We start from the raw sequence: 26,837 nt of genomic DNA, 5'->3' as shown, positions 1-26,837 counted from the left end.
CCCCCGGAACAAAAGCAATTCCGGAGGAAGCATGTGTCACACGCACGGCGTCCTCATGCCGCCGCCTCGTTCAGTCTCCCCTTCCCGGCCACCTTCTCCCCAGCTGGCAAAGGGAGAGGGAGGCCATGCCCCCGCGTGGCTTCCACAGTGTGCTCTGGTGATGATAGGAAAGGGGAGGAAGGCCTGAACCAGAGCAGAAGAGAAGTCAGGGCCGCTGGGGACCTTGGGCTCATTGCAGGTCGCTGACTGTTTCAGAGAAACTGCTCAGGAGGCCGCTGAATGGCAGTGGGGCTGGGGGCTGGCCACTCCCCCCACGGATGAGGTGCCTCGGGGGAGGCCAGCACAGCCTTTCTCTTCCTCCCCACGGTCCAGTGTGTGTGTGTGGGGGGGGGGGGGCTGGAAGTTGCCGCATAATAAAATGAGCAACTTTTTTAAGTGAGAGGAGGAGAGATGGAGAGACTCCCACATGCCCCCCAACCAGATCCACCTGGCCTCCCCCGCCTGGGGCCGATGCTCAAATCAACTGAGCCATCCTCAGTGCCTGGAACCAATGCTCAAACCAATCGAAACACTGGCTGCGAGAGAGTTAAGAGAGAGAGAGAGAAGGGGGAGAGGGAGGGGAAGAGAAGCGGAAGGTCGCTTCTTCTTTCTTTTTTTTTTTTTTTTTTTTTTATAATTTTATTTTTTTAATGGGGTGACATCAATAAATCAGGATACATATATTCAAAGATAACAAGTCCAGGTTATCTTGTCGTTCAATTATGTTGCATACCCACCACCCAAAGTCAGATTATCCTCTGTCACCCTCTATCTTGTTTTCTTTGTGCCCCTCCAACCCCCTATCCCTCTCCCATTCCCCCCTCCCCCCCGTAACCACCACACTCTTATCAATGTCTCTTAGTTTCACTATTATGTCCCACCTACGTATGGAATAATACAGTTCCTGTTTTTTTCTGATTTACTTATTTCGCTTCGTATCATGTTATCAAGATCCCACCATTTTGCTGTAAATGTTCCGAAGTCATCATTTCTTATGGCTGAGTAGTATTCCATAGTGTATATGTGCCACATCTTCTTTATCCAGTCATCTATTGATGGGCTTTTTGGTTGTTTCCATGTCCTGGCCACTGTGAACAATGCTGCAATAAACATGGGGCTGCATGTGTCTTTACGTATCAATGTTTCTGAGTTTTGGGGATATATACCCAGTAGAGGGATTGCTGGGTCATAAGGTAGTTCTATTTTCAGTTTTTTGAGGAACCACCATACTTTCTTCCATAATGGTTGTACTACTTTACATTCCCACCAACAGTGTATGAGGGTTCCTTTTTCTCCACAGCCTCTCCAACATTTGCTATTACCTGACTTGCTAATAACAGCTAATCGAACAGGTGTGAGGTGGTATCTCATTGCCGTTTTGATTTGCATTTCTCTAATAGCTAAAGAAGATGAGCATCTTTTCATATATCTGTTGGCCATTTGTATTTCTTCCTGGGAGAAGTGTCTATTCATATCCTCTTCCCATTTTTTTATTGGATTGTTTGTTTGTTTGTTGTTGAGTTTTATGAGTTCTTTGTATATTTTGGATATTAGGCCCTTATCTGAGCTGTTGTTTGAAAATATCATTTCCCATTTAGTTGGCTTTCTGTTTATTTTGTTATCAGTTTCCCTTGCTGAGCAAAAACTTCTTAGTCTGATGTAGTCCCATTCATTAATTTTTGCCTTCACTTCTCTTGCCATTGGAGTCAAATTCATAAAATGCTCTTTAAAACCCAGGTCCATGAGTTGAGTACCTATGTCTTCTTCTATGTACTTAATTGTTTCAGGTCTTATGTTTAGATCTTTGATCCATTTTGAGTTAATTTTTGTACAGGGGGAGAGACTGTAGTCCAGTTTCATTCTTTTGCATGTGGCTTTCCAGTTTTCCCAGCACCATTTATTGAAGAGGCTTTCTTTTCTCCATTGTGTGTTGTTGGCCCCTTTATCAAAAATTATTTGACTATATATATGTGGTTTTATTTCTGGACTTTCTATTCTGTTCCATTGGTCTGAGTGTCTATTTTTCTGCCAATACCATGCTGTTTTGATTGTCGTGGCCCTATAATAGAGTTTGAAGTCAGGTATTGTTATGCCCCCAGCTTCATTCTTTTTCTTTAGGATTGCTTTGGCTATTCGGGGTTTTTTATAGTTCCATATAAATCTGATGATTTTTTGCTCTATTTCTTTAAAAAATGTCATTGGAATTTTGATGGGAATTGCATTAAATTTGTATATTGCTTTGGGTAATATAGCCATCTTGATTATATTTATTCTTCCTAGCCAAGAACAAGGTATATTCTTCCATCTCATTATATCTTTTTCGATTTCCCTTAACAATGGTTTATAGTTTTCATTATATAAGTCCTTTACATTCTTTGTTATGTTTATTCCTAAGTATTTTATTTTTTTTGTTGCAATCGTGAAGGGGATTATTCTTTTGAGTTCCTTCTCAGTTGTTTCATTGTTGGCATATAGAAAGGCTATTCACTTCTGAATGTTAATTTTGTATCCTGCGACCTTACTGTATTGGCTTATTGTTTCTAGTAGTCTTTTTGTGGATTCTTTGGGGTTTTCGATGTATAGGATCATATCATCTGCAAAAAGTGATACCTTTACTTCTTCTTTTCCGATATGGATGCCTTTTATTTCTTTGTCTTGTCTGATTGCTCTGGCTAGAACCTCTAGTACCACATTAAATAAGAGTGGAGAGAGTGGACAACCCTGTCTTGTTCCTGATTTAAGGGGGAAAGCCTTCAGTTTAGTGCCATTTAATATGATGTTAGCTGATGGTTTATCATATATGGCCTTTATCATGTTGAGATATTTTCCTTCTATACCCATTTTGTTGAGAGTCTTAAACATAAAATTGTGTTGTATTTTATCGAAAGCCTTTTCTGCGTCTATTGATAAGATCATGTGGTTTTTGTTCTTTGTTTTGTTGATATGGTGTATTACATTAACCGTTTTACGTATGTTGAACCATCCTTGAGATTCTGGGATGAATCCCACTTGATCATGATGTATTATTTTTTTAATATGTTGTTGTATTCGATTTGCTAGTATTTTGTTTAGTATTTTAGCATCTGTATTCATTAGAGATATTGGTCTGTAGTTTTCTTTTTTTGTGCCATCCTTGCCTGGTTTTGGTATGAGGGTTATGTTGGCCTCATAAAATGTGTTTGGAAGTATTGCTTCTTCTTCAATTTTTTGGAAGACTTTCAGTAGAATAGGAACCAAGTCTTCTTTGAATGTTTGATAAAATTCGCTGGTATAGCCGTCAGGGCCTGGACTTTTATTTTTGGGGAGGTTTTTAATGGTTTTTTCTATTTCTTCTCTACTGATAGGTCTGTTTAGGCTTTCTGCTTCTTCTTGACTCAGTCTAGGAAGGTTGTATTGTTCTAGGAATTTATCCATTTCTTCTAGGTTGTTGAATTTAGTGGCATAAAGTTTTTCATAGTATTCTACAATAATTCTTTGTATAGCTACGGTGTCCGTTGTGATTTCTCCTCTTTCATTTTGGATTTTGTTTATATGAGTTCTTTCTCTTTTTTCCTTGGTAAGTCTTGCCAAGGGTTTGTCAATTTTGTTGATCTTTTCAAAGAACCAGCTCCTTGCTCTATTAATTTTTTCTATAGTTTTTCTGTTCTCTAATTCATTTATTTCTGCTCTGATTTTTAGAATCTCCTTTCTTCGGCTGGTTTTGGGTTGTCTTTGTTCTTCTTTTTCTAGTTCCTTAAGGTGGGAAGTTAAGTGGTTCACTTGGGCTCTCTCTTGTTTGTTCATATATGCCTGAAGTGATATGAACTTCCCTCTTATCACTGCTTTTGCTGCATCCCATAGATTCTGATATGTCGTATTGTCATTTTCATTAGTCTGTATATATCTTTTGATCTCTGCACTTATTTCTTCTTTGACCCATTCATTTTTTAAAAGTATGTTGTTTAGTTTCCACATTTTTGTGGGATTTTTTTCCTCTTTTTTGCAGTTGAATTCTAGTTTCAAGGCTTTATGATCAGAAAATATGCTTGGTACAACTTCAATTTTTCTGAATTTGCTGATATTGTTTTTGTGGCCCAACATATGGTCAATTCTTGAGAATGATCCATGTACACTGGAGAAAAATGTATACTCAGTCACTTTGGGATGAAATGTCCTGTAGATGTCTATCATATCCAGGTGCTCTAGTGTTTTGTTTAAGGCCACTATGTCTTTGTTGATTCTCTGTTTGGATGACCGATCTAGAACCGTCAGCGGTGTATTGAGGTCTCCAAGTATGATTGTATTTTTGTCAGTTTTTGTTTTAAGATCAATAAGTAGCTGTCTTATATATTTTGGTGCTCCTTGGTTTGGTGCATATATATTAAGAATTGTTATGTCTTCTTGATTCAGTGTCCCCTTAGCCATTATGAAATGGCCATTTTTGTCTCTAAGTACTTTTCCTGTCTTGTAGTCAGCATTATCCGATATGAGTATTGCTACACCTGCTTTTTTTTGGATGTTATTTGCTTGGAGTATTGTTTTCCAGCCTTTCACTTTGAATTTGTTTTTATCCTTGTTACTTAGATGAGTTTCCTGTAGGCAGCATACAGTTGGATTTTCTTTTTTAATCCATTCTGCTACTCTGTGCCTTTTTATTGGTGAGTTTAATCCGTTTACATTTAGTGTAATTATTGATACTTGTGAGTTCCCTATTGCCATTTTATATCTTGCTTTATGTTAGTTTTGTGTCTTGTTTGATCCTTCTCTTTCGTTTTTCTATCTTTTGTTTTTATTTGGTTGTATTCCATACATCTTTCCTCTGTTGCTATCTTTTTTATCTCATGTGCTTCTGTGGTGGTTTTTTCAATGGTGGTTACCTTTGAGTAATGAAAAGGGTCCCTACCCTGTTCATTGTAGCAAACTATTTTGTGAGTACTTTTGCACTCCATCGTCCTTTGCTACTGTTAATCTCCGTCTTCTCCCCCTCTTTCTTTTTGTTGTTGTCACAGTTTAAATTTGGTTTTATTGTGTTCTTCTTGGAGCTTTTACTTGTGGCTCTGTTTTTTTTTTGTTCTTTGTATCTGATTGGAGAACCCCCTTTAGTAATTCCTGGAGTGGGGGTTTTCTGATGATAAATTCCCTCATCTTTTCTGTATCTGTGAATGTTTTTATTTCTCCTTCGTATTTGAAGGATAGCTTTGATGGGTATAGTATTCGTGGCTGAAAGTTCCTCTCTTTCAGGACTTTAAATATTGGGGTCCACTCTCTTCTAGCTTGTAGAGTTTCTGCTGAGAAATCTGATGATAATCTAATGGGCCTTCCTTTATATGTTGTATTCTTCTTTTCCCTGGCTGCCTTGAGAATTTTTTCTTTGCTGTTGGTTTGTGTCAATTTCATTATGATATGCCTTGGAGTAGGTTTGTTGGGGTTAAGAAAACTTGGAGTTCTGTTTGCTTCTTGAACTTGAGGCTTTAGTTCTTTCCACAGGCTTGGGAAGTTCTCATCAATTATTTGTTTAAGTATGTTCTCCATTCCATTTTCTCTCTCTTCTCCCTCTGATATACCTATTATTCTTATGTTATTCTTTTTGATGGAGTCAGATAATTCTTGTAGGGCTATCTCATTTTTTTTAATTTTTGAGTCTCTTTCTTCTTCTCTCTGTTGTGCCTCAAGTTGCTTGTCTTCTATTTCACTAATCCTCTCTTCTATCTGACCTGTTCTATTAGTTAAGCTTGTTACTTCGTTTTTCAGCTCGTTAATTGAGTTTTTCATCTCTGTTTGATTTGTTTTTATAGTTTCAATTTCCTTGGACATATATTCTTTGTGTTCATGGAGTTGTTTTCTGAGCTCCCTATATTGCCTTTCTGTGTTTTCTTGTATATCTCGGAGGATTTTTAGGATTTCTATCTTGAATTCTCTGTCATTTAGCTCCAAGGTTTCCAATATATTAAATTTTTTCTCCATAGATTTTTCCTCATCTAGCTGTGTTACCTCTCTTTCTTTTGTATCCATGATATTCGATTTTCTCTTCCTTAATGGCATCTGAGGGTGGTTTTGTTGATAGTATTAATGAGATTTAATAAAGAATAAAAAGTTAAAAAATAAAAATAAAAAAATAACAAATCGAAAAGAGTTGTTTTTTTTAAAAAAAAAATTAATAATGAAATAAAGAAAAATAAAATAAAATAAAAATTTTAAAAAAAAGGAAATTATTCCCCCCCTCTTTTTTTCCTCTCCTCTCCTCTCCCCTCTTTCTTGAGAAAATCTTGTGGTGGACTGTGAGTTATAACAAACAATGCCTGTGATGGAGGGCCTGAATTGGGGAAAAGTAATAAAGGGGCAAAAAAGAGAGAAAGAAAAAAAAAAAAAAAAAAGGAAAAGAAAAAAAAAAGAGCGTATGGACCCACAAAAAGCAAATAAGGAAAAAATTTGGGTCAAGAATAAAATGATTTGCTTTTATGTGTTGGTTTTCTAAGAGTTATGATGAGAGGAATAAGAGGAAAATGGAAAAATGGGGGGACAAATTAAAAACTTACTACTGTATTTAGTGGAACAAGAACTAGATAATATGGAGAGCCAGGGATGGGAGCACTGCCAGCGAGCTAAAAAGGTGAAGTAAAAACCCCCCAAAATGCCACAAACATAGGTTTGAGTCCCAGATAAGATAATTTGTTTGTTATTGAGGTTTGAATGAGAGGAGATGTAAAGGAGAAAGGAAGAAACTAATATAGAGGGAGAAAAGAAAGAGAGAGAGAGAAAAAAAGAGGGAACCACTAAAAGAAGAAAAAAGAAAGGAGAGAGAGAGAAAGAGTTAAGGGTTTTGGAGTGCAACCCTCATAGAGAGAAAGGAAGAGAAGAGAAATGATAATGGGAGATGTAACACTTATGGGTAGTGTAGTTCAAGGAGAGGAGAGAGTAAGACCGGTAGAGAGTTAATCGGCCAAATTGGAGGAGGAAAAAAAAGTCTCAAGAATGAAGATAAGAGAAACAAACGAACAAATATAATAAAATGGGATAGGTTATAAAGTCTGCAGATTATTCTTGATTTTGAGAGGTTATCTTCTTGCTTTTTCTTTTCTCTCCCTCTTCCTGGTCGGTGACTCTGTACCCTGGGTTCTGCCCCTTTGGCACGCTCAGGTAGAGGTTTGCAGTTGATAAGTCTCTATGGCAATGTCATGTATTATGCTTTATTCTCGTTGGGAGTTGAGGCTCATTAGCATTTATAGGCTCCGACAGTGAGAGAGTCCGTGTTCCTGGAGCCTTTCTCCTAGTCTTTCCTTCCTCAATTAGTAGCCTGATAGTCCAGGTATGGGGTTGCTGCTGCCTCTGCCTGGATAGTAAGAGGCTCAAATTGCTGGCAACTCCCCACTCTATTTCCACTCAGCACAGGGCTCTGGGTAAGGCTCAGTCAGTCAGAGCTGCTAGCATAATCAGGTGGGCTTTCCGCCCACTCAAAGACCACTGGCTCTGCCACTCTGTCCGGTAACACAAGCGGGCGCCCACTTCCGGGGCGCTTGGAGGAAACTCTCACTCACTGTCTGCAACCAGGATATCCGGCCAGCAGTCTCACGCTCTGAGTGAAACCCCCAACCGCAGGGAAAAGTTGCAGCGTTGGAATTGAGTCTCGCTCCGTCCCCGTGTGCGGCTTTTGCAATGCGCTGGGGCGGCCCGAGATTCCGCTTTGGCCCACACAAAGGCCCCTGACTCTGCCCCTCTGTGCGATAACACGGGCGCGCACTGCCGAGGCACTCGGAGGAATCGCTCACTCCTTATCTGCGCGCGCAAACCAGGATATGAGGCCGGCCGTGGGTCCCTCTGAGTGAAACAGCCTCCAGCACAGAAAATCTCCACTGTTGGGATTAGTTCTCACTCCCTCCCGTGCGTGGCTTTCCCAGGGCGCTGGGGCTGCCCAGAGACTCTGCCCTCGGCCCACAGAAAGGCCTCTGACCCTGCCTCTCCGTGGGGCAACACGGGCACCCACTTCCGCGGCTTAGGAAGAAATCTCTCTTCCACTAACTGCGCACCGACCAGGAGACCGGGTAAAATGGCCACTCCGCTTGTCTTTCTTTGTTTGGGTTTGGCGCGAGTGTTAGCTTGTATTGCCCGGGTTGCCACAGGATCAGATTTTCCTCGGCTTGGATCTCTGAGCCACAGCCTGGTTCGGCCGTTTGTGCCGCGGCGGCCTGGATCTATTCACCCCCTTTGCCCGCCTCAGTTTCTATATTCACAGTTACCAGAGAAAGCCGCCCTGTTTAGGTTAGTGAGGAAGGCGGAGCATTTCTTACTCCCTATTTCCTTCGGGGTTTGGTTATATATTTAGCCAATTTTTCACTCAATCATACCTTTGGGTGTATTGCGAAGAATCTGGAAGCTCCAAGTATAGGTTTTTCTGTTTCTGGTTGAAGATCTTGTTGAGTTTTGGGGGAGATTTATCGGTATCGCTTCCTACTCCGCCATTACTCTGACGTCATCCTCAGGTCGCTTCTTCTGTGTGCCCTGACCAGGGATCAAACCTGGGACGTCCACACACTGGCTGATGCTCTATCCACTGAGCCTACCAGTCAGGGCTAAAATGAGCAATTATTAAGCACCAGGCAGCCCTCCATGGCTTACCTTCAGGAAGGGGCTGCCCAGCTGGAAGTATCGAAAAAGCACCTGTGGCTTCCTGAGAGCTGCTGGCAGCCCCCAGACCTCTGCCGGGCCCCCCCTCCTTCCCAACCCTGAGCTGTCCGGGAGGAGGCACTTGAAGCCCAGATCTCTTGCTCCGCGTGCAAATTTCTTCCGAGATCAGCACACATCGGTGGCATTTATGGCGGGAAGTCAGGCAACATCTGGACCAGGCGATCAAAGTTAACCTCGACAGCAGGAAACAGGTAGACACCAAAAACCCACACGGGATCCCCTGAGGATAGCCCAGTATCCACTAGAGAGCGTTTCAGTCCAGAGTGTGACCTCCGGGAATCACAAGGAAATATCAGGCATACCCAAAATAAGGAATGTTTGTTTTATTAAAGGACGGGGCTCTGTTCATCAAACATGTCAACATCATAAAAGAAAAAAAAAAGCCACAGAAATGTTTCAAATTCAAGGAGGCTAAGGGTCATGAGTACAAGGTCAAAGGCATAGGCAGGACAGAAATGTTCCATAAAAATCAGACTGTGTGGGTAGTTGCACCAATCTGTGCACAGAGTGAAAACCACTGGGTTGCACATTTTAAATGGGTGAATCATATGGTACGTGGACTATGTCTCAAGCTTGCTAATGTTAAAAACTAAAATAAAAGGAGGTGAGAGGCCTTGACTCCCAGACTGGATTCCATCCTGGGGGAAGGGGGTGAATACTACACAGAGCACCCCACGTCCACGGCGACTGTCAAATGTGAATGGAAGAGCAGAGAGACAGGTGTCACTGTGACATTGATGGGCATGTGGTAACTTACAGCGATTAGTGGAAGAATTTCCCCCTGTGTAGGAAATGCTCCATGAAGTATTTAGGGGCCCAGGGCCATGATGTATGTAACTTAGCCTTAGTTTAGAAAAAAAAAGAATTGTGTTTGTGTGGAGAGGGGAGGAGGGACTGAGGAAGAATGGGAGAGCAAGCACAAAGGGGAAAGCAAACAGAATTAAATGTAACAAGGGAGGGATACTCTTTTGCTAACAGCACATCCCGGGTCCCAGGCTCCCTAGAGCAGCGGTTCTCAACCTGTGGGTCGCGACCCCGGCGGGGGTCGAACGACCAAAACACAGGGTCGCCTAACCCCCGCGGGGGTTGAACGACCAAAACCCATCTGACTTTAGGCGACCCTGTGTTTTGGTCATTGGACCCCCACCGGGGTCGCGACCCACAGGTTGAGAACCGCTGCCCTAGAGGCTGACCCCCTGGCTGGAGGGGGTCCACGCCCCTCGTGTGTTCTGAGGCTGAGGCCCAAGCTCGAGGAAATCGCCTGCCATCTGGCCCCAGGCTTGTGCCATCACAACCCCCGGGGATATTCTCTGAACAGTCCGAGGGACTCAGTCATGATGGGATTTTTCATGCCTTTGCCTTTTGCTCCTCAATGGACTTAGACTTTTTTTTTTTAATTCCTGAAACTTTTAAAATATCCTCAAGAGAAGCGAATAGTGTATAGTATATTAACCCTCCCACATACCGGCGGTTCTCACCGAGGGTGGCTGTGCCTCCCAGGGGAGGTTTGGTAATGTCTGGAGACGGTTTCAGTTGTCCCCATGGGGGATTGTCACTGGTGTCTGGGAGCTGGGAGGCTGCTGAAGACATCCTGTATCGCACAGACCCACCCACCCCCACCGCAGAGAGTCGTGGCACTAAGTGTCAACCGTGCAGGGGACGAGAGACCCGCCCGGACACCCGTCACCAAGATTAGGTCACTTTAAAGATGTTGCCATGCTTGTTCCCTCCGATGCACCCCCTCTCTGAGTCATTTTAAACAGACGCTGGTCATCATGTCCATTTATACCTCCCCCCATGTCAATGTGCATTTCTAAAATAACATGGATATCTTCTTATGCAACTGCAGTACCATTGCCACACCCATAAAAATGAATAACAATTCCCCAGGATAGGCCCATAGTCACATGTCCCGGGCCAGATAATGCTCCGACCCCCAGAGAGTTGAAATGTGATTGTTAAATTTTGGAAGTGTCCAACCTATGAGGAAAAATAAAGAGCATGAACCTGACATTTTACCCCTCGTCTAGTCTGATTCATTTCCTTAGTCTTCAAAAATACGGGCCTCGTTTCCTGACCTCCCGAGAAGTATCTATTAATTCAATAAGCATGTAGGTGAATTTACGGTTGTTGTTTTTTTCCCCACGAAACCATTAGGAGAGATTACTGAGGCAGATCATTGCAAATTATACTTTTTAATCATTAAGTTGTACCTTCCTCTCCTCCTCAACATATTTTGCTATTTTTTTCCCCCAGCTCCATGGAAAGGTTTCAGCTTTTAATGAAGAACTTCTTTCTGGAATATGAGTTTAGTAGCACACATGATGTAATCCCAGCTCCCAACCTTGCGTGCAAGATTGCCGTGTGAAAATGAAACCATAAATCCCATCTGAGTTCTGGTTACCGGGTTCTTTATAGAGAGGATTCTTCTGTTTCCTTTTTTTTTTAAAGAAAAGAAAGAAAGAAGGGAAGGGAAGGGAAGGAAAGGGAAGGGAAAAGAAAAAAGAAAAGAAAAAAAGAAACAATGATATAGTCATCTGAGAAACAGCTTCATGGCTGGGAAGCCAGAAATATAAGATTCACATTTGTCCTTTTTTCTGGCCACAGTCCGTCTCCAGAGAAGAGACGTGATGTCCTGGGCCAGTGCGCTGAGCGGGGGTCCATCTTTCCTGTGCACCCAGGACAGCCCGCGGGCTCCACGGCAGAGAAGTTACATCTAGAAGGAAACGTGCTAGCTCTTTGCCAGGCGCCCACCACAGTGTCATTGCTGCCATGCCTGGAGCCTTGTCAAAGTGTTCTCCCGGGGTGGGGGAGGACATCAGAGTGCCCAGACAGCAAGCGACCCCTGAAGAGGTAATGAGCGTAAGAGTTACCACCTCCATCCAAGCGGAACCAACCAACCGCCCCGGCTGGCGTTTTTGGCCAACCGTGATGCTTATCAAAGATCTGTTTTTCCTGACCCAGGGCCATAGTCTGTCATGTGTTACACTAGTTAAATTAAATCAACAAGGTAGTCTGTGTTGCCCTATTCTTTTATTATTATTATTTATTTTATTTTATTTATTTTTTCTGAAGTTGGAAACGGGGAGGCAGTCAGACTCCCACATGCGCCTGACCAGGATCCACCTGGCATGCCCACCAGGGGGCGATGCTCTGCCCATCTGAGGTGTTGCTCTGTTGCAATCAGAGCCATTCTAGCACCTGGGGCAGAGGCCATAGAGCCATCCCCAGCGCCTGGGCCAACTTTACTCCAGTGGAGCCTTGGCTGTGGGAGGGGAAGAGAGAGACAGAGAGAAAAGAGAGGGGGAGAGGTAGAGAAGCAGATGGGTGCTTCTCCTGTGTGCCCTGGCCGGGAATCGAACCCTGGACTCCTGCACCTCAGGCCAACGCTCTACCACTGAGCCAACCAGCCAAGGCCTATTATTTATTTTAGAAAAGAGGAAGGAGGAGAGAGAAAGAAAGAGAGAGAGAGAGACAGAAACATCGATCTGTTTCTGTATGTGCCCTGACCAGGGAACGAACCAGCAACCTCTGCAAACCAGGACAATGCTCTCACCAGCCGAGCCATCTGGCCAGGGCTTCCCTATTCTGAGAATAATGAAAGTATCTATAATATAAAATACTCCAGCCATCATTCTGACCCAACTACTCCAGGGCTTGTGGAAAATTAGCCATTAGAATTAGCCGGCCTCTCTCACAAGCACTGGAGCAGACACAGCATGAGAAACGAAGGCCCTGTGAGAAGCGTCTACCTGCCCTTGGACCTCGGAGAGGCCACGAGGGGCCGCAGGCCGTTCAAGGCCCAGCCGTGGGAACACTGATCGGAACGGCCCTTATCCTGGAGAGAAATCTGCCAATGGCCATGGTCTCTAGGGGCTGTTTTGTGGTTTTTCCTCTCTGGGGGTTCTCAGTAGCATTAAATCTAAATGCAAAACCCTTCCAGATTTAAAGAAGGAGGAGGAGGAAGAGGAAGGGGTAGGAGGAGGAGAAGAAAAGAGAAGAGAAGAGAGAAAGACTTTGGTGAAGAATGCCCAGCAACTAGAATTCCGATGAGATTTAGTCTCACGGTGCAATTTTACATTTGACAGCCCTTCACTGTCTCAAAGATGCATAGTTTTTAAACAGATCTCTCACAGGCAGAGAGATTGGTACCGGCTTAGTGCTGGCAGAAACCCGTGGTTTGGGGAGATTTCTGCGCCTCGGCTCAGGGGTCTGTGCAGGCAGAAGCAGTGCTGTCCCAGGAGAGAGGGTATGCATCCCTGTCGCCGCCCGGGCCTCTCCCTCTGGCAGCAATCAGCAAGAGGGTCTGAGCGGGTCAGTGGCTGACTTAGAACGCATTTGAGAGAGTGAGGGTCTGTCCCCCACCCAAGGTCACTCCTGGCATCTCTCTCTCTCTCTCTCTCTCTCTCTCGGCCACTACCCTGTGGAAACTTGCAGAGCGCAACTGTCTTTGAGCAAGGAGAAAAGACCAAATTTGACGGAACACACATTCTGTGAGTTCAGTTCAACGCAGGTCAGTTTTGAAGGGAGCCCAGCTGGCTGGTCTCCAGATCTGCCTGGGAGCTGGAGCTTCCATGAGGCTGCAGAAACCCCCTCCCTTCCCTTAGAGCACCGATTAATGTGTGTTTTTCACTGAGCACAGCGTCGGCGAAGAGAACTGGCTGAGTCACGTCAGCCCCCCTCCCACCTCCCCCCCCACCCCACCCCCACCATGAATCAGCTCACGTGTCATCAGCCTTCAGTCCTGCCTGAGCCACAGCCTTAGACCCTGGGGAGGGGGCTGGTCACACCTGCAGCGCTCACATGGCAGCTGGTGGGGGAGGTACACATGTTACAAAGCCATGTTAGTTCTCTGGTTGTCTAAAGCTGCATCCAAAAATCAAACAGTGGCCCTGGCCAGCTAACTCAGCGATAGAGCATCGGCCTGGCGTGTGGAAGTCCCAGGTTCGATTCCTGGCCAGGGCACACAGGAGACACGCCCATCTGCTTCTCCACCCCTCCCCCTCTCCTTACTCTCTGTCTCTCTCTTCCCCTCCCGCAGCCAAGGCTCCATTGAAGCAGAGTTGGCCCCGGGCGCTGAGGATGGCTCCATGGCCTCCACCTCTCGTGCTAGAATGGCTCTAGCCACAACGGAGCGGTGGCCCAGATGGGCAGAGCATCATCCCTTAGTGGGCATGCCGGGTGGATCCTGGTCAGGCGCATGTGGGAGTCTGTCTCCCTGCTTCTCACTTCAGAAAAATAAAAAAAAGAAAAAAGAAATGATGCTGGTTGGGACCAACTCAAAAACAAAAATTAAACAGTGTTTTGATGTAGTGGTTTCAGATAATCAGGCTAGGCTTTTTTAATGTTAGAAATTGAGAAAATACTCTCTGGAGTGCTCTTATGAAATATATTGTTTGCTTCATGGGGGGAACAAAAGGCCAGAATCTGTTCTAGGTGGTGGAAGCTTTAATGGTCAAAGTATCTTTTATCTGGTGTGTGTGTGTGTGTGTGTGTGTGTGTGTGTGTGTGTGTTACTGGTATTGGTTTTGAAGTAGGAAGAAGCTCCTTCTCATACCATAAAATAGCGGTAAGCCAATAATGGCCCTATATAGTCAATACGTGCCTCTGATGCATTTTCCTTATTCTTTTTTTCTTTTTTTTTTCTGTATTTTTCTGAAGCCGGAAACGGGGAGAGACAGTCAGACAGACTCCCGCATGCGCCCGACCGGGATCTACCTGGCACGCCCACCAGGGGGGCAACGCTCTCGGCTGCGGAAGGGGAAGAGAGAGACAGAGAGGAAGGAGAGGGGGAGGGGAGGAGAAGCAGATGGGCGCTTCTCCTGTGTGCCCTGGCCAGGAATCGAACCCGGGACTTCTGCACGCCAGGCCAACGCTCTACCACTGAGCCAAATGGCCAGGGCCGCATTTTCCTTATTCTTGATTACGACGTTCCTTCATAAACTGATGAGCACCAGCTAGGGTCCAGGCCCTCCTCTAAGGGCTCACCGGGGAGGCCCTGCCCTCACAGGGGGTGCATACCTCAAGTCACAGAGCCAAGAAGCAACACACGGTGACAAGGGTTCCAGGAACAATGCGGATCCCCCAAGAGGGGTCACGGGGGACAACCAGACATCACAAGGGGCCAGCAGGGAGGGAAGGGGAAATGTTTCAGACTAGGATAAGAACGACCAGCTGTATGATCCTAGACAAGTCTCGGAACCCTTCTGGGCTTAGGCTTCTCCTCTCAAAACGGGCACCCACCGATGGGGGCCGGTGTGAAAGTTAAATGAAATCGTGCCTAGAAAGTGCATTCTGTTAGGAAGCACTCCCACAAATGTTAACTCAGGGGTCCCCAAACTTTTTACACAGGGGGCCAGTTCCCTGTCCCTCAGACCGTTGGAGGGTTGGACTATAAAAAAAAAAAAACTATGAACAAATCCCTATGCACACTGCACATATCTTATTTTAAAGTAAAAAACCAAAACGGGAACAAATACAATATTTAAAATAAAGAACAAGTAAATTTAAATCAACAAACTGACCACTCTTTCAATGGGAACTAGGCTCCTCTCACTGACCACCAATGAAAGAGGTGCCCCTTCCGGAAGTGCGGCGGGGGCCGGATAAATGGCCTCAGGGGGCCGCATGCGGCCCGTGGGCCGTAGTTTGGGGACCCCTGTGTTAACTGCTGCTGCTCTTGGAGACGGAAGGAGGAAGGAAGCTTCAAAGACATGCCTTCAGCACGTGGCGACTGAGTCTACGGCTGCCACCCATTTGTTTTGTGAAGGAGTGGGGTCATCTGAATGATCTCAGACAGTAGGAACAACACGTTTCTGTGCCTGTACCATGTGATTTGGTTCAAAATTCTGCATATTTGTGACTTTATTAAGAAATTATTTCACAGGGCAACAGTTTGCAAAATGCTATATCAACAGTTTTATTTAGGATGGTTTGTAAAACTAAATAAGAAAGAGCTGGGGAAAGGGAACGTTTTTTATTTATTCCAAGGAAAGAAAACACAACACAAACAAGTTGTTTTGATCCTTTTGAGAATTTTTGAAAATGGAGAATAACAAGAGGAAATTTGAGTGGGAATGTTCCATTGTTCGTACAGATGCACACAGTTCTAAACAGTTAGGATCCCACAATACTGAAATTGTAACCAAAAATAATTTTAATTTTGTAGCTAAATCGAATCGCGTGCTAAGAGAAACAGCACAACCCCCATTTTGTGTTGTGGGGGAAAGAAATTTTCGGAAGCAGATGGATGATGATGATTTGCCGCTGCTCGCGTTCAGCCTTTCCGAAACCGTGTGCTGACTGACATCTCTTCCAGGCAAGGCGGTGGTCAGGATGGGACTGACTTTGGAGCCAAATAGAGCCAAGTTCAGTCTCCACCAGCTCGGCTGTGTGGCTCTGGACAAGTCACTTAACCTCTCTGAGCAGCTGACAGCCACAGGGTCTGTGCCGAGATAAATTAAGAAAACGCCCTTGACAAGCGGCTGTCCCAGGGGCTGACATCGGAGCAAACAGCTGCAGGGCTAGGAGGCAGATGGCAGATGGCCATGCTGGGGAGGGGGTGGGGAGGGTGGAGATCAATCCTGAACGAAGCACAGGGCAAGGCTGAGATGTGGACCATACCCGATCTCTGTTCTTTTCCTTACTGCTCGTTTTCTCCTCGTATTCCATACCCCCACGTGCTGTCGCTATGGAGAATTGTTCAGTTGTCCGGTATCTCCCTACAGGAGTCCGGGAGAGCCGGTGGTGTCAGCACTCAGAGCCCCATGGCTCAGCCAGCCCAGGGCTCTCGCCGGAAACCAGAGCGAGACCTCTCAGGGGAGGGAGCATCCAGTCTGGGTCCCTGCTGATTCCCCCCTGGTTCTTGTCTCTGCATTTACTCAGTCCTGGTGGAGGAGTCGATTGTTTTAATAAAGGATTGTTGTTTTAGGAACTAGGTATGTCTCATCATGATTTTCAGTCATGGTTTTTCTTGTGCGCTACGTCTTGTGGAAGCTGCAGGCGGTTTGTCCCTCATAGGAACGTGTTTGCAGCTGTATTTCCCAATTCTCAGAAGAGGAAATCATTACCCAAACTTACTTGCGAATGATTTGGAAGTCCGTGTGATAATCACTTGCGACGAAGTAGATCTTCAGCAGAAAACTGGGTTGGACCCTTTGAACAGCAAATGGGTTTACTGGAGAGATTGCTGAAGCCTAGAGCTCACTGCCCAGAGTGTAATTGCCTCCTGGCATCATTGACAAACAAGACCTGTCTCATGGTGCCTTTGCGTGAATATGCTGCTCGGAATAATTAAACCCTCTAACCATATGTGCAGTCTTCAAAGAAATAATAGGAAGAAAGCTGGCATGTCATCGGTCGGTTTTTTCATAGTCTTAAATGATGCCCATCTCCTAGCTTTCTTTTCCCCTTTTCCTTCAATTAAGGAGTTCTAAAATTGATGACAAGTTGTCTCGAAGACCTGACAGCCTTTGAAATTCTTGAAATGACAACAACACAGTGAAGGGGACCCTCTGTCCCCCGTACCCCTCCCCTGCCACCAGTGACAGCAATACTGAACCACATTTGTCTTTATTTTTTTTAATTGATCCAATTAGTTTGAACACCTTCTGTCCATTTGTTCATTAAGCACTTTCTGTGTGCGAGCCATTTGTGCTGGGCGTAGGGACGCACCCTTCGCTCAGCCTGATGTGGGAGAAGCCCAGTCCGCAGGAAATTCGGCAGAAGAGAGAAAGTCCTGTCACAGAATCTCGCAGAACTCAGGAGAAACATTCACTCACTCCAAGGGGGTGGCGGGGAGGGGAACTGCTTGCTCCCAGAAGTAAAAATGAGAAGGTGTTTTCTCCTGCTCACCTGTGCTCTTGGGAATAAACTATGTCATGTGGATGAACTCTATCTCATTCAAACTATGGGACTAAATTATATTATATAATGGTAAGGTTAGCGTAGAATAATTTCAATATTGATGTAAAACAAAAAGCAATTTGGAGGTAATGTTTTTATTTCAGTACTCAAATCATTTCAGAAATGTGATATGGAAGGCCATTATCTACGTAATCATGTTTTAATGTAAACGCTAAGTGAATGTTTCCAGCCCTATGTATCCGAAGACTTTGAAATCAGAAAATGCAAGTGTCAGCCAGAAGGGCTGAGATTCTATTCATTCCTCTCATAAAGAGAGCGCGTGCCGTCTGAGCGGCTCCATCTCTGTCTTCAAGCCACTCACGAAATGTTAACACTCACGGAGTCAACTGCCGCCTGGACGTTGCCAGGGGGAACGTCTCTCAGACATCGGGGCTCAGCACAGCCAGGATTCAACTCGGTGCCCTTCCCTCCTTTGTGAGTTACCTGTCTCACTTGATGACTGAGGTTCCTAACTCTGTCCCCCGTCCAGAAGTGCCCATCCTAAAGGCTCATGTCCTGGTGTGGCTCTTTGTTTGGACTCTCATGCCAGCTTTCCTGCTGCCTGTCTGCAAGTTCTTTACATGGAGGTCAGAGTGGCCTTTTGCTCCAAAATTTGTATCTGCGTGGCTCACTGCTGTGTCTCATGGCTCTCCATTGCATGGGATAAAGTCAGGGACACTTGGCAACCCATAAGATTGGTCCCTAACCTGCCTATCTGAGCAACACGTCTCCCTACCTCAAACTTACACCCCAACAACTTGGGAACGCCACATAATTTTACATCCCTTGTGCCCATCCCCCATCGGCATCCCCCTCTGTGCCTCTGAGAATGTAGTTACTCCTATCTGGAATGTTCTCTTCCCCATTCCTCCCCACCTTTCACCTCACTAGCCCACTGTCAGCCTGACTCCTTCTTCCCCATCCTTCACCATGGGTACCACCATCCCCTGGGCTGGCTTCTGAATTGGAAGTCTTTCCTTGAATCCCCACAATGCTTAGCGTGTGTCTCTATCATGGAGCTCTGATCACTCTTTGGGTCTGTCCTTCACTAGGCAGTGAGCTCTTGGGGTATCTTATTCCCAATAGTCAGCATAATAAATATTGGTTAAAGGAGAGAATATGGAGGTATCACTTATAACAGCAAAACAAATGAAAAATAGTCAAATGAATTCCTGGTGCTTTATTTTCTGGTATCGAAAGGAACAGAATTCCTTGTTAGATCAGCTAATCTAATAAGCAGAGAAAAAGAATGTCCTCATGAAATATGCATTCACCTTCTGCTTCCATTTGCCGGCATTGAGAATCCATATAGTTGGGCTTTCTCCCTCAGGAAACCTAACGGCAGTGGGGCCATTGCTGTCACATTTCAAATATGACCGTTGTCCACCTGTCTCTCTCATTTCTCTGTGGGATCTTTGACTTACAGCCCAGTTTAAATTAGATACACATCTTAGTCCTGACTGAGCACCTTTGCAGTTTCACCCATGGCTCCTTTGCAAGTCATGGTTCCTAAGAAGGACATGAAACCTATTATTTACGATTGAGAGAGGATAGCCCTAGACAAAAGAGAATGTTTCTGCAGTGTTCTCTTTGAATTCAGTCATTCACTCATCCATCCATCCACCCATCCATCCATTATCCATCCATCCATTCATCCATCTTCCATCCATCTATCCATTATCCATCCATCCATTCATCCATCCATCCATCTATCCATCATCTGTCTATCCATCATCCATCCATCATCACCTAGTGCTCAGCACAGGGCCTGCAGCCAGCACTCAGTAAATATCTTTTGATCAGCTTGTAAAGGTAGCAACACACAGTGCAAGTTCTAATGCAGAACCACCAAGTGCTGCCATATACACTTAACCTCCCTGTATCTTGGTTTCTTATTTAAACTGGGTAAAAAGTAGCATCTAGCCCACAGAGCCAGGTACTAGGTACTATCAGAATTCAATGAGATACATATAAAGGGCCACAATGATGAGCAAGGAGCCCTCCTATGGCTTATGTTTTTGAGGGAGGATATAGGTAAATAAGTAAACAGATGAACTAAACGGTAACCTGAAGGGGCTCCATGCTGTGGGAATGGTGGTGATAGAAGGTACGTCAGAGAAGATGACCAGGGGAAGGAGCAGCCCCCGGGAAGCCATGTGGAGAAGGTCCGAGGCACATGACGGGGTGGCATGTTCTACAGCGAGCCAGACAGGTGTCGGCCGGGTGGAGTGAGCCATGGAGGAAGCAGGCGCGGGGCGCTGGGAGGCCCTGATGGGGAGCTTCCGAGAGACTGCGGAGGGCGGGCGTCGGGGCTCCGTTCCAAACACGGGCAGGGTCTGCTGGGCTTCAGCAGGGCGTGGCGGAGTGGGGCCTAAAGACTGTCACCGCCCTGGGCTCCTCACAGCCTGTGGGAAGGTGAGGTGGACAGCCAGCCCTGAGGAAGTCAGAGCGGCGAGCGGGGTGGGTTCCGGCCCACAGTGTACGCACCACGGAGCCCCCACCGTGTTTGCCCAGACGGCCAGTGGGGTGGAGTAGGTCCGAGCCAGTGCCATCCGTCTCCCCTCTGTCTCTGACCTCCAGGCTTTGTGAACAGGGGGTTCCAGAAGGCTCCGGCTCCTCAGAGCTCACAGGGCTGGGTCTGGTACCAGGGGGCCCTGAGCACCGTCTCGCTACATGCCCCCCATCCGCCACTGCGACTGAGGACGTAGGGCACACGCCAGTGGCGTCGCTGCGTCTGAGCGCGTCGTGGGTGTCTCAGCTGTGGGGGACACGTTCAGGCTGTGCTCCGAAGCCCCGCCCACCCTCTTTCAATGAAAGCAAGCAGGATAATACTTAAGGACTCCCCCAAGCTCAGAGAATGGCTGTGATTGCATTTCTGTTTTAGTGACGTTTGGACAACAGTGAAAAGCAGCAGGTTTTGAAGGCAGAAATAGTCATGGATCTTTGTATTACTGGACTGAGTCACATTTTAAAACCTTGCAAGTAATTTTACTGCTGTTGAACCCCCAAATTCCTCTTGTCCACTAGAATCTCATCTTCTCCAATCCTGGCTTTCCTGGCAGATTTCCCCCACCCCTTCCTATGTGAAGCCAGCCTTCTGGGACATCCATCCAAACCAAACCGGCTTTCCGTGAGAATGCCTCGGGGGTGATCTCTCTTTGTTCTCCAAACTGCGGCCTGCACTGCACTGCTTCTCCTAGTATTAGGCATTCATATACCTTGTTCGTTCAAAATGAGGGTCCAGCGTTGTTAAGAACAGAATGGCTCACGTATTCATAAAATGTGCGATATGTGAAATTACTGATGAATACTAAATAACAAGTTGTAATAATATTATATAATTTGAATTATATTAAAATTTTCTTTTTCTCCTTTCTCTGGGATCTCGAAGTTCACCATGCCCCCACATTCGCTGAAACCTCTGGGGCTCAAAGGGTCCTTCCTCATTTGTCACCTGTGCCCCCTCCACCTGCTCCTCGGCAGCTTTGCCCCCATCCCCTCTCTTCATTTCTCCAGCCTGCCCCATCCCCCTGAGTCCCCACCTCTTGACATTGTATCTCCTCACTCTGCTTCCCTTCAGAAACACCCTCTGGAAAGACTTACTGGCTTTCCCCTCCCTGTCTCCTCTTCCGCCCTGGGAGCTGTCCCTGTCAAGGTCCCCAGCCTGCCATGCCTCCCTGGTGCTCTCTCCAGCATGACTGCTGACCACTTCTCCGGCTCCTTCCTTGTCCCTAGCCTCAGTGGCCCCCCCGACCAGACCCCACCTCCCCCTCCTCTGTTCCTGACCCAGGGGGTCCTGTGACAGCTTAGAGGGGGACATCTAGAAGATGGGGAGTTGAGAGCAAACGCCAGCAAGGAGGTTCACGCCCCCCCCCCCCCATGCATGATCCGCGCCCTGGGCGGAGTGCCGAGGCAGGCGCAGGGGAAGCCGGGGGCCTTTGTCAGCGCGCGGGAGGGTCATCTGTTTCATGTTTTGGCACACTCTCCTCTCTCGCTGTTAAGTGGGACGCCACTCAGACCGGCGCTAAGGGGCTAAGTGATCCAAACCAGGCATATCCTAAAGACAGCGCGATTCATGTAACGCAGGGAGATGACTCCCACTCCGGGCCTGGCTGGAAGAATCTCTCAAGAAATGTGACTTAAAAGGAAGTATTTCTCATCTGTCCCCTTGGCCACATCCCCACTTAGAGCCCTTCCCTTCCCTATTGATTGGGACTCAGGGTTGCAAACCTGAGTCAGCTGAGACAAAAAGGGGGGGTTTATGAGGGGAGAAGGACCATGCACCCTGGGGACACCTGGAAGAGCTCCCATTTCTGCCACGTGTCACAGCCCTGCGGGGGCAGGTGGCCCTGGGCAGCGTCCTCCAGCAGCAGGGGTCCAGGCTGAAGGCAGCCCTGTGAGGAAAGCCCTCTTCCCCGGGGGCCCCAGGGCAAAGCATGGCACAGGGATGGTCTGTGGCAGGTCAGCCTGGGTCCCACGTGCGCCTCTGGACTGGCAGTGGGGCCACCCCTAGCAGAACCAGACAGTGGGCAGCACAGTCTCTGGCCACGAAGGGCAGACAGTGTTAGGACCGCACATGTTCCTCCCACTACGTCCAGGAGCTAACTCGGCTCTCGATGCCTCGTTGCTCGGACACGCGCAGTCCGGGCTCTGCGTGGGACCCCTCCCTGGCTCACACCAGTCTGGCTCCCAGATTCCAGACCGTCAGGGTCCGGGCCTTGCCATCCTCTGCCTGCAATTCCCTTCTCCGCCCATCGGCCCTGGGCCTGGCAAGCTCCTGCTCCACCTGCTAGGTCCCCCTGGAAAGCCTCCGCCATCCACCACTCTCCACCTGTGTGTGTTCGTTCTCCCGGTAAGACGCCTCCTGCCTTTGGGACACCCCACCAGGCCGCAGTGTCCTTAGGTGTCTATCTTTGTATCGCAGCAGTGGGTGTAGCTCCTAGCACATAGTAGGGATGCAGAAAACACTTGCCACGGTGATGTTGAAAAAGAGGAAAAAAATACCACCCATTACAAAAGACATCGCAGCATCGTTTAAAAAAAGAATAAATCCCTACATTGCTGTTGCCAATGAAGAGGTGGTCGATTGTATACAATTCTAGTTGCTGCGATAAGTAGAGTTTTTCTCCTCTTTCGATTTATCTTAGAAAATTCAATATTTCAGTGTGTCCAAAGTCGCTTTCCCTCACCTCCTACAGCATGGCTTATAACGTTTCTGTGTTGCTCTAAACTCTTCTTTGACATTTTAATATTGACAGCTGGTGTGCTCGCTCACCTGCTGGAGCGCCAGCAGGAACAGGACTGCGGGTCCAAAATTATTGTCCCAAGAGGTGGCTTCGCTGTTGATTCCAGATAGCAGAGCCCTGGGACCCCCCAGCTGGGTGACTCTCCCAGCCCAGCAATCTGCACATACTACTCCTAGAAGATTGCAAGTGTGTGCGTGCGCCAGTGTGCAGGGACACGCACGTGCAGACGACCGAGTGGGTGCTGGAGAAGGGAGGTGGGAGGCTGTGGGCGGCTCCATGCCTGCCCGTCGGACTCTCCCTTCCCTGACTCTCCTCCTGACCCTCCCTGGATGACCTGTCCATGTGAGGGGTCTGTGGGGAGCCTCCGGAAAACCAGGTCACCTGTACAAGGAGCTGGCGGAGGATGAGGGGGGCCGACCCGGGCTCCCCCACGGCGTAGATGTCTGTTCACCAGCGACGTCTCCATGCACTGCTACACTCAGCTTTTTCCTGATTTCTTTTCCCCCACAGAGGTCTCATTGCCAGTGGTTTCACGGAAACCCATTACCTGCAGGATGGCACCGACGTGTCCCTCGCTCGAAATTACACGGTAAGCCCTGTGTGTTTGGCCCACCGGGAGGTGATGACACCGTGTCTGTGCTTAGCACCTGCAGCTGCTCTCTCCTGAGCACGTGCGCGGGCCCAGCTTCGGCGCTTGGGCCCAAGGAGAGCATGTGCACCACTCAGTGTTGACGCAGCTGGTGGTGACCCTGGGAACACTTGGCCTCAGCCAGGTACGTGCCAGGGCGGTCCTGGAAGATACGGCTTCATCGTAGCCTGACCTTGAAACCACCTCCCAATGACCGTGCCGTGCTCATGCAGGCAAATCCCCGCTAGAAACCCCAGCCAGGGCTCAAGTTCAACCCTGGGCTGAACTTGACCACATTAACCCGGGAAGTAGCTTAAAGAAGTCAGAGGAAAAGGGAACTGTGCTTAGCCTTTTGCAAAGGTGTCCAGCAGGTTGTATGGTTCTAGAGGGTTGTTTTTTTGCGGCAACAGGAGACTCGTCCCCTCTTCGTCAGCTTCTCTGATAGTTGACGTTTTATAGGTTACCCTGGACGAGATGTTCCTTTTATCTGTTCCTTTTTAAGAAACACTTGCTGCACCCTCTGTCCCGGGCCCGGCGTGTGAACCTGGGGGTTCAAAGTGAGCGACTGCCCTTGGAGGACTAGGGAGGGCTCTCCTTTTAAGGAGCTCCGGGTATTTGTTTTAAAAGGACAAGCTCGGAGGAAGCCTTACGTTTGTCGTAGTGGAGCAGCCATGGTCCGCGGTGAGCTCTCCCTGCTCTGCACTGGATTGTATCAACACTGTGTCCTCACCACATGTTTGCGGGTGGCACTTGCTCACCGCCCCCTTCCGCCTGCTGGTGATGTGGGCGGTGCCCTGGAGCAAGCCCGGAGAAGTGCGGGGGAAGGTGGAAGCGGACACCGGCTTCTGTTAGCAGCTAGTCAAGCCTGAGTGGGAGTCAGGGGGCAGAAAGAGAGGGGATGGGAGGCCAGAGCGCTAGGTTGTGGTGGAGGTGGGTTCCCTGGGACCCCCACAGAGCTGGTCAGGGCTCAAACAAAGGACCTGGTGCTTGGGGTGTGGGACAAGAGAAGTGGGCGGTTACAACTGAGAGTCCCACAGAAAAAGGTGGGTCCCCGGGGTGTGGCACCCCCTGTGAAAAGGGGACAAGGAAAAACTCCCTCCAGAGAAGGGGTAGCTGAGGGCACCGTCTCCCGTGTCCTGGACTGAAGAAAGTCCTCGTAAAAACCGGAGCCGCTGGAACCCCAGCCTGGCTCACGAGCGGACGTCTGGAACGGAGCAGGCTGCCGTCCAGGTTCCCACACCCACCTGGGGGTGCACCTCCTCTCAATACTGTCACCCCAACACTAATCCCAGATAAGCAGCCCCGGTTCCCTGGGCCCAAGCTGAAGCCGACCCCAGAGTCGTTCTATAGGAACGTTTCTACGGCCCAGATTACAGAGGATGCCCATGCAAAATAAAAAGAACAATAAATGAGCCCAAAATTCAAATGAAGCGCACAGGAAAACAAACCTCTGTGAGCAAGCGTTGGCAAACGAGGAACTGGCATCAGCCCCGCCAGGAATGCGAGAGACTGGGACAGTCAGAGCAAAGTAAGTAAGTAAATAAATATTTTAAAGAGAACGGAAAAGGCCAAATAGAAATTCCAGAGTGAAAATACAAAGGGAGCCTGACCTGTGGTGGCCCAGTGGGATAAAGCGTCGACCTGGAACACTGAGGTTGCCGGTTCGAAACCTTGGGCTTGCCCGGTCAAGGCACATATGGAAGTTGATGCTTCCAGCTCCTCCTTCTCTCTCTCTGTCTCTCTCTTTCTCTCTCACTCCTCTCTCTCTGAAAATCAATAAATAAAATATAAAAAAAAAATCTTTAATAAAAAAAAAAGAAAATACAAGGGGAAAAATAAATAAATAAATAAATAAATACGAAAGAAGCCGTGTTGAAACAGTGCAATGCGACCACTTTGGAGCTCATGGAAAACAAGAGCCTCAGGCGGGAAGAATAAAAATCAGCCCACTCCAGGGTGGCTCGGGGTGAACCTGGTGGACCAGAGGGGGGTCTGAAAACCCTAGGAAAGCCTGACCTGTGGTGGCGCAGTGGATAAAGCGTCAACCTGGAAATGCTGAGGTCGCCGGTTCGAAACCCTGGGCTTGCCTGGTCAAGGCACATATGGGAATTGATGCTTCCAGCTCCTCCCCCCTGTCTCTCTTTCCTCTCTCTCTGTCTCCCTCTCTCTCCTCTCTAAAATGAATAAATAAATAAATAAAAAAATGAAAACCCTAGGAGAGAAAAGACCTACTTTGTGCACGATGACAATTGAGCCAGCAGCGGTCTCCGAGTCAGCGATTGCGGTGTCAAGATTTCAGGGAGCGGAGGGAAAATGACTGCCCACCTCAGTCGGAGACTCAGTTCAATGACTTTACAGGAATAAGGGCAAAACGCATTTTCATACCAAGACAAAAGAATTACCTACTCTCAGATTCCAACAGAGGACACACCTACCAAAGAAAAGCTCCCAGCGAATAGCTCAGTGACGAGGAAATGGTACACAGACGAGGGGGTGGGTAGCCTGCTGGGGGCAGCAGGAAGCAAAACACTTGTATGTGAATCAGTCTCAGTAAGCTACTTAAAATAATGACTCTAACAATCATGACTCCATTGGGATGTTTGAAAAGAAGATGAGCCCATAGATTTAAAACAGTTTGAGAATGTTTTGTACTAGAGAATAATGGAAATGTTGACTAACTTCAGATTTTAATAAGAATGCATTTTACAAATGTAAGACTATCCAAAAAAAAAGAATAGGAAAACAAAATGTGTAATTCCAAATAATAGAAAGTGAGTAAAAATAGTATCTCATCCAGTAAATGGCAGGAAAGAAGGAATAGAATACAAAAAGAAGCAGAAGGTAAAATTAAAAATAGTAAGATTAAAAATGAGTCATCATGTTAATTTCATTATACGTAAATAGATTAAATCTGTTTGTTAAAGTAAAAACAGATTATCTATTTGAAACTTAAAATAAAATCTGGCTCATTAATTTTTGCAGAATTCACACTGCAAATGCAATATGGTCATCTTAACCCAAAGAAAGTTGCCATAGCAGTGTGAACATCAGCCAAGCCAGATCTTAAGGCAAAAAAAAAAGGCATTATTAGGGTAAAGGGGTCATTACTTAATTGTTCTTTTTATCATTACTTAGTGAGAAGGCACAGTTGTAAAGGATGGTAAAAGAATGGTGAACCTAGGCCCTGGCCAGTTGGCTCAGTGGTAGAGCGTTGGCCCGGCATATGGATGTCCCAGGTTTGATTCCCATCAGGGCTCATAGGAGAAGTGCTCATCTGCTTCTCTACCCTTCCCTCTCTCGCTTCTCTCCACTCCCCTTTCTGCAGCCAAGGCTCAATTGGAGCCACTGGCCCTGGATGC

At 47.0% G+C, this 26,837-nt stretch overlaps 1 protein-coding gene and 1 non-coding gene across 2 annotated transcripts in view; one reads left to right on the top strand and one right to left on the bottom strand.

The window, feature by feature from the left end:
• The window catches only part of ADAM12 (ADAM metallopeptidase domain 12), a 311,461-nt gene that overhangs the window by 158,627 nt on the left and 125,997 nt on the right, over window positions 1-26,837 (top strand). The window contains 1 exon segment of the mRNA XM_066240397.1: window positions 23,361-23,439. Coding sequence (XP_066096494.1) covers window positions 23,361-23,439 — 79 coding nt within the window.
• Window positions 12,042-12,117, bottom strand: TRNAL-GAG (transfer RNA leucine (anticodon GAG)). Its single transcript has one exon. It is a non-coding gene; the product is annotated as a tRNA-Leu (tRNA).

The sequence above is a fragment of the Saccopteryx bilineata genome, chromosome 7 (genome assembly GCF_036850765.1).
Source record: "Saccopteryx bilineata isolate mSacBil1 chromosome 7, mSacBil1_pri_phased_curated, whole genome shotgun sequence".
Classification (NCBI taxonomy): Eukaryota; Metazoa; Chordata; class Mammalia; order Chiroptera; family Emballonuridae; genus Saccopteryx; species Saccopteryx bilineata.
The sequence above is the reverse complement of the archived record's forward strand: the minus strand, read 5'-3'. Positions and strand labels throughout refer to the sequence as shown.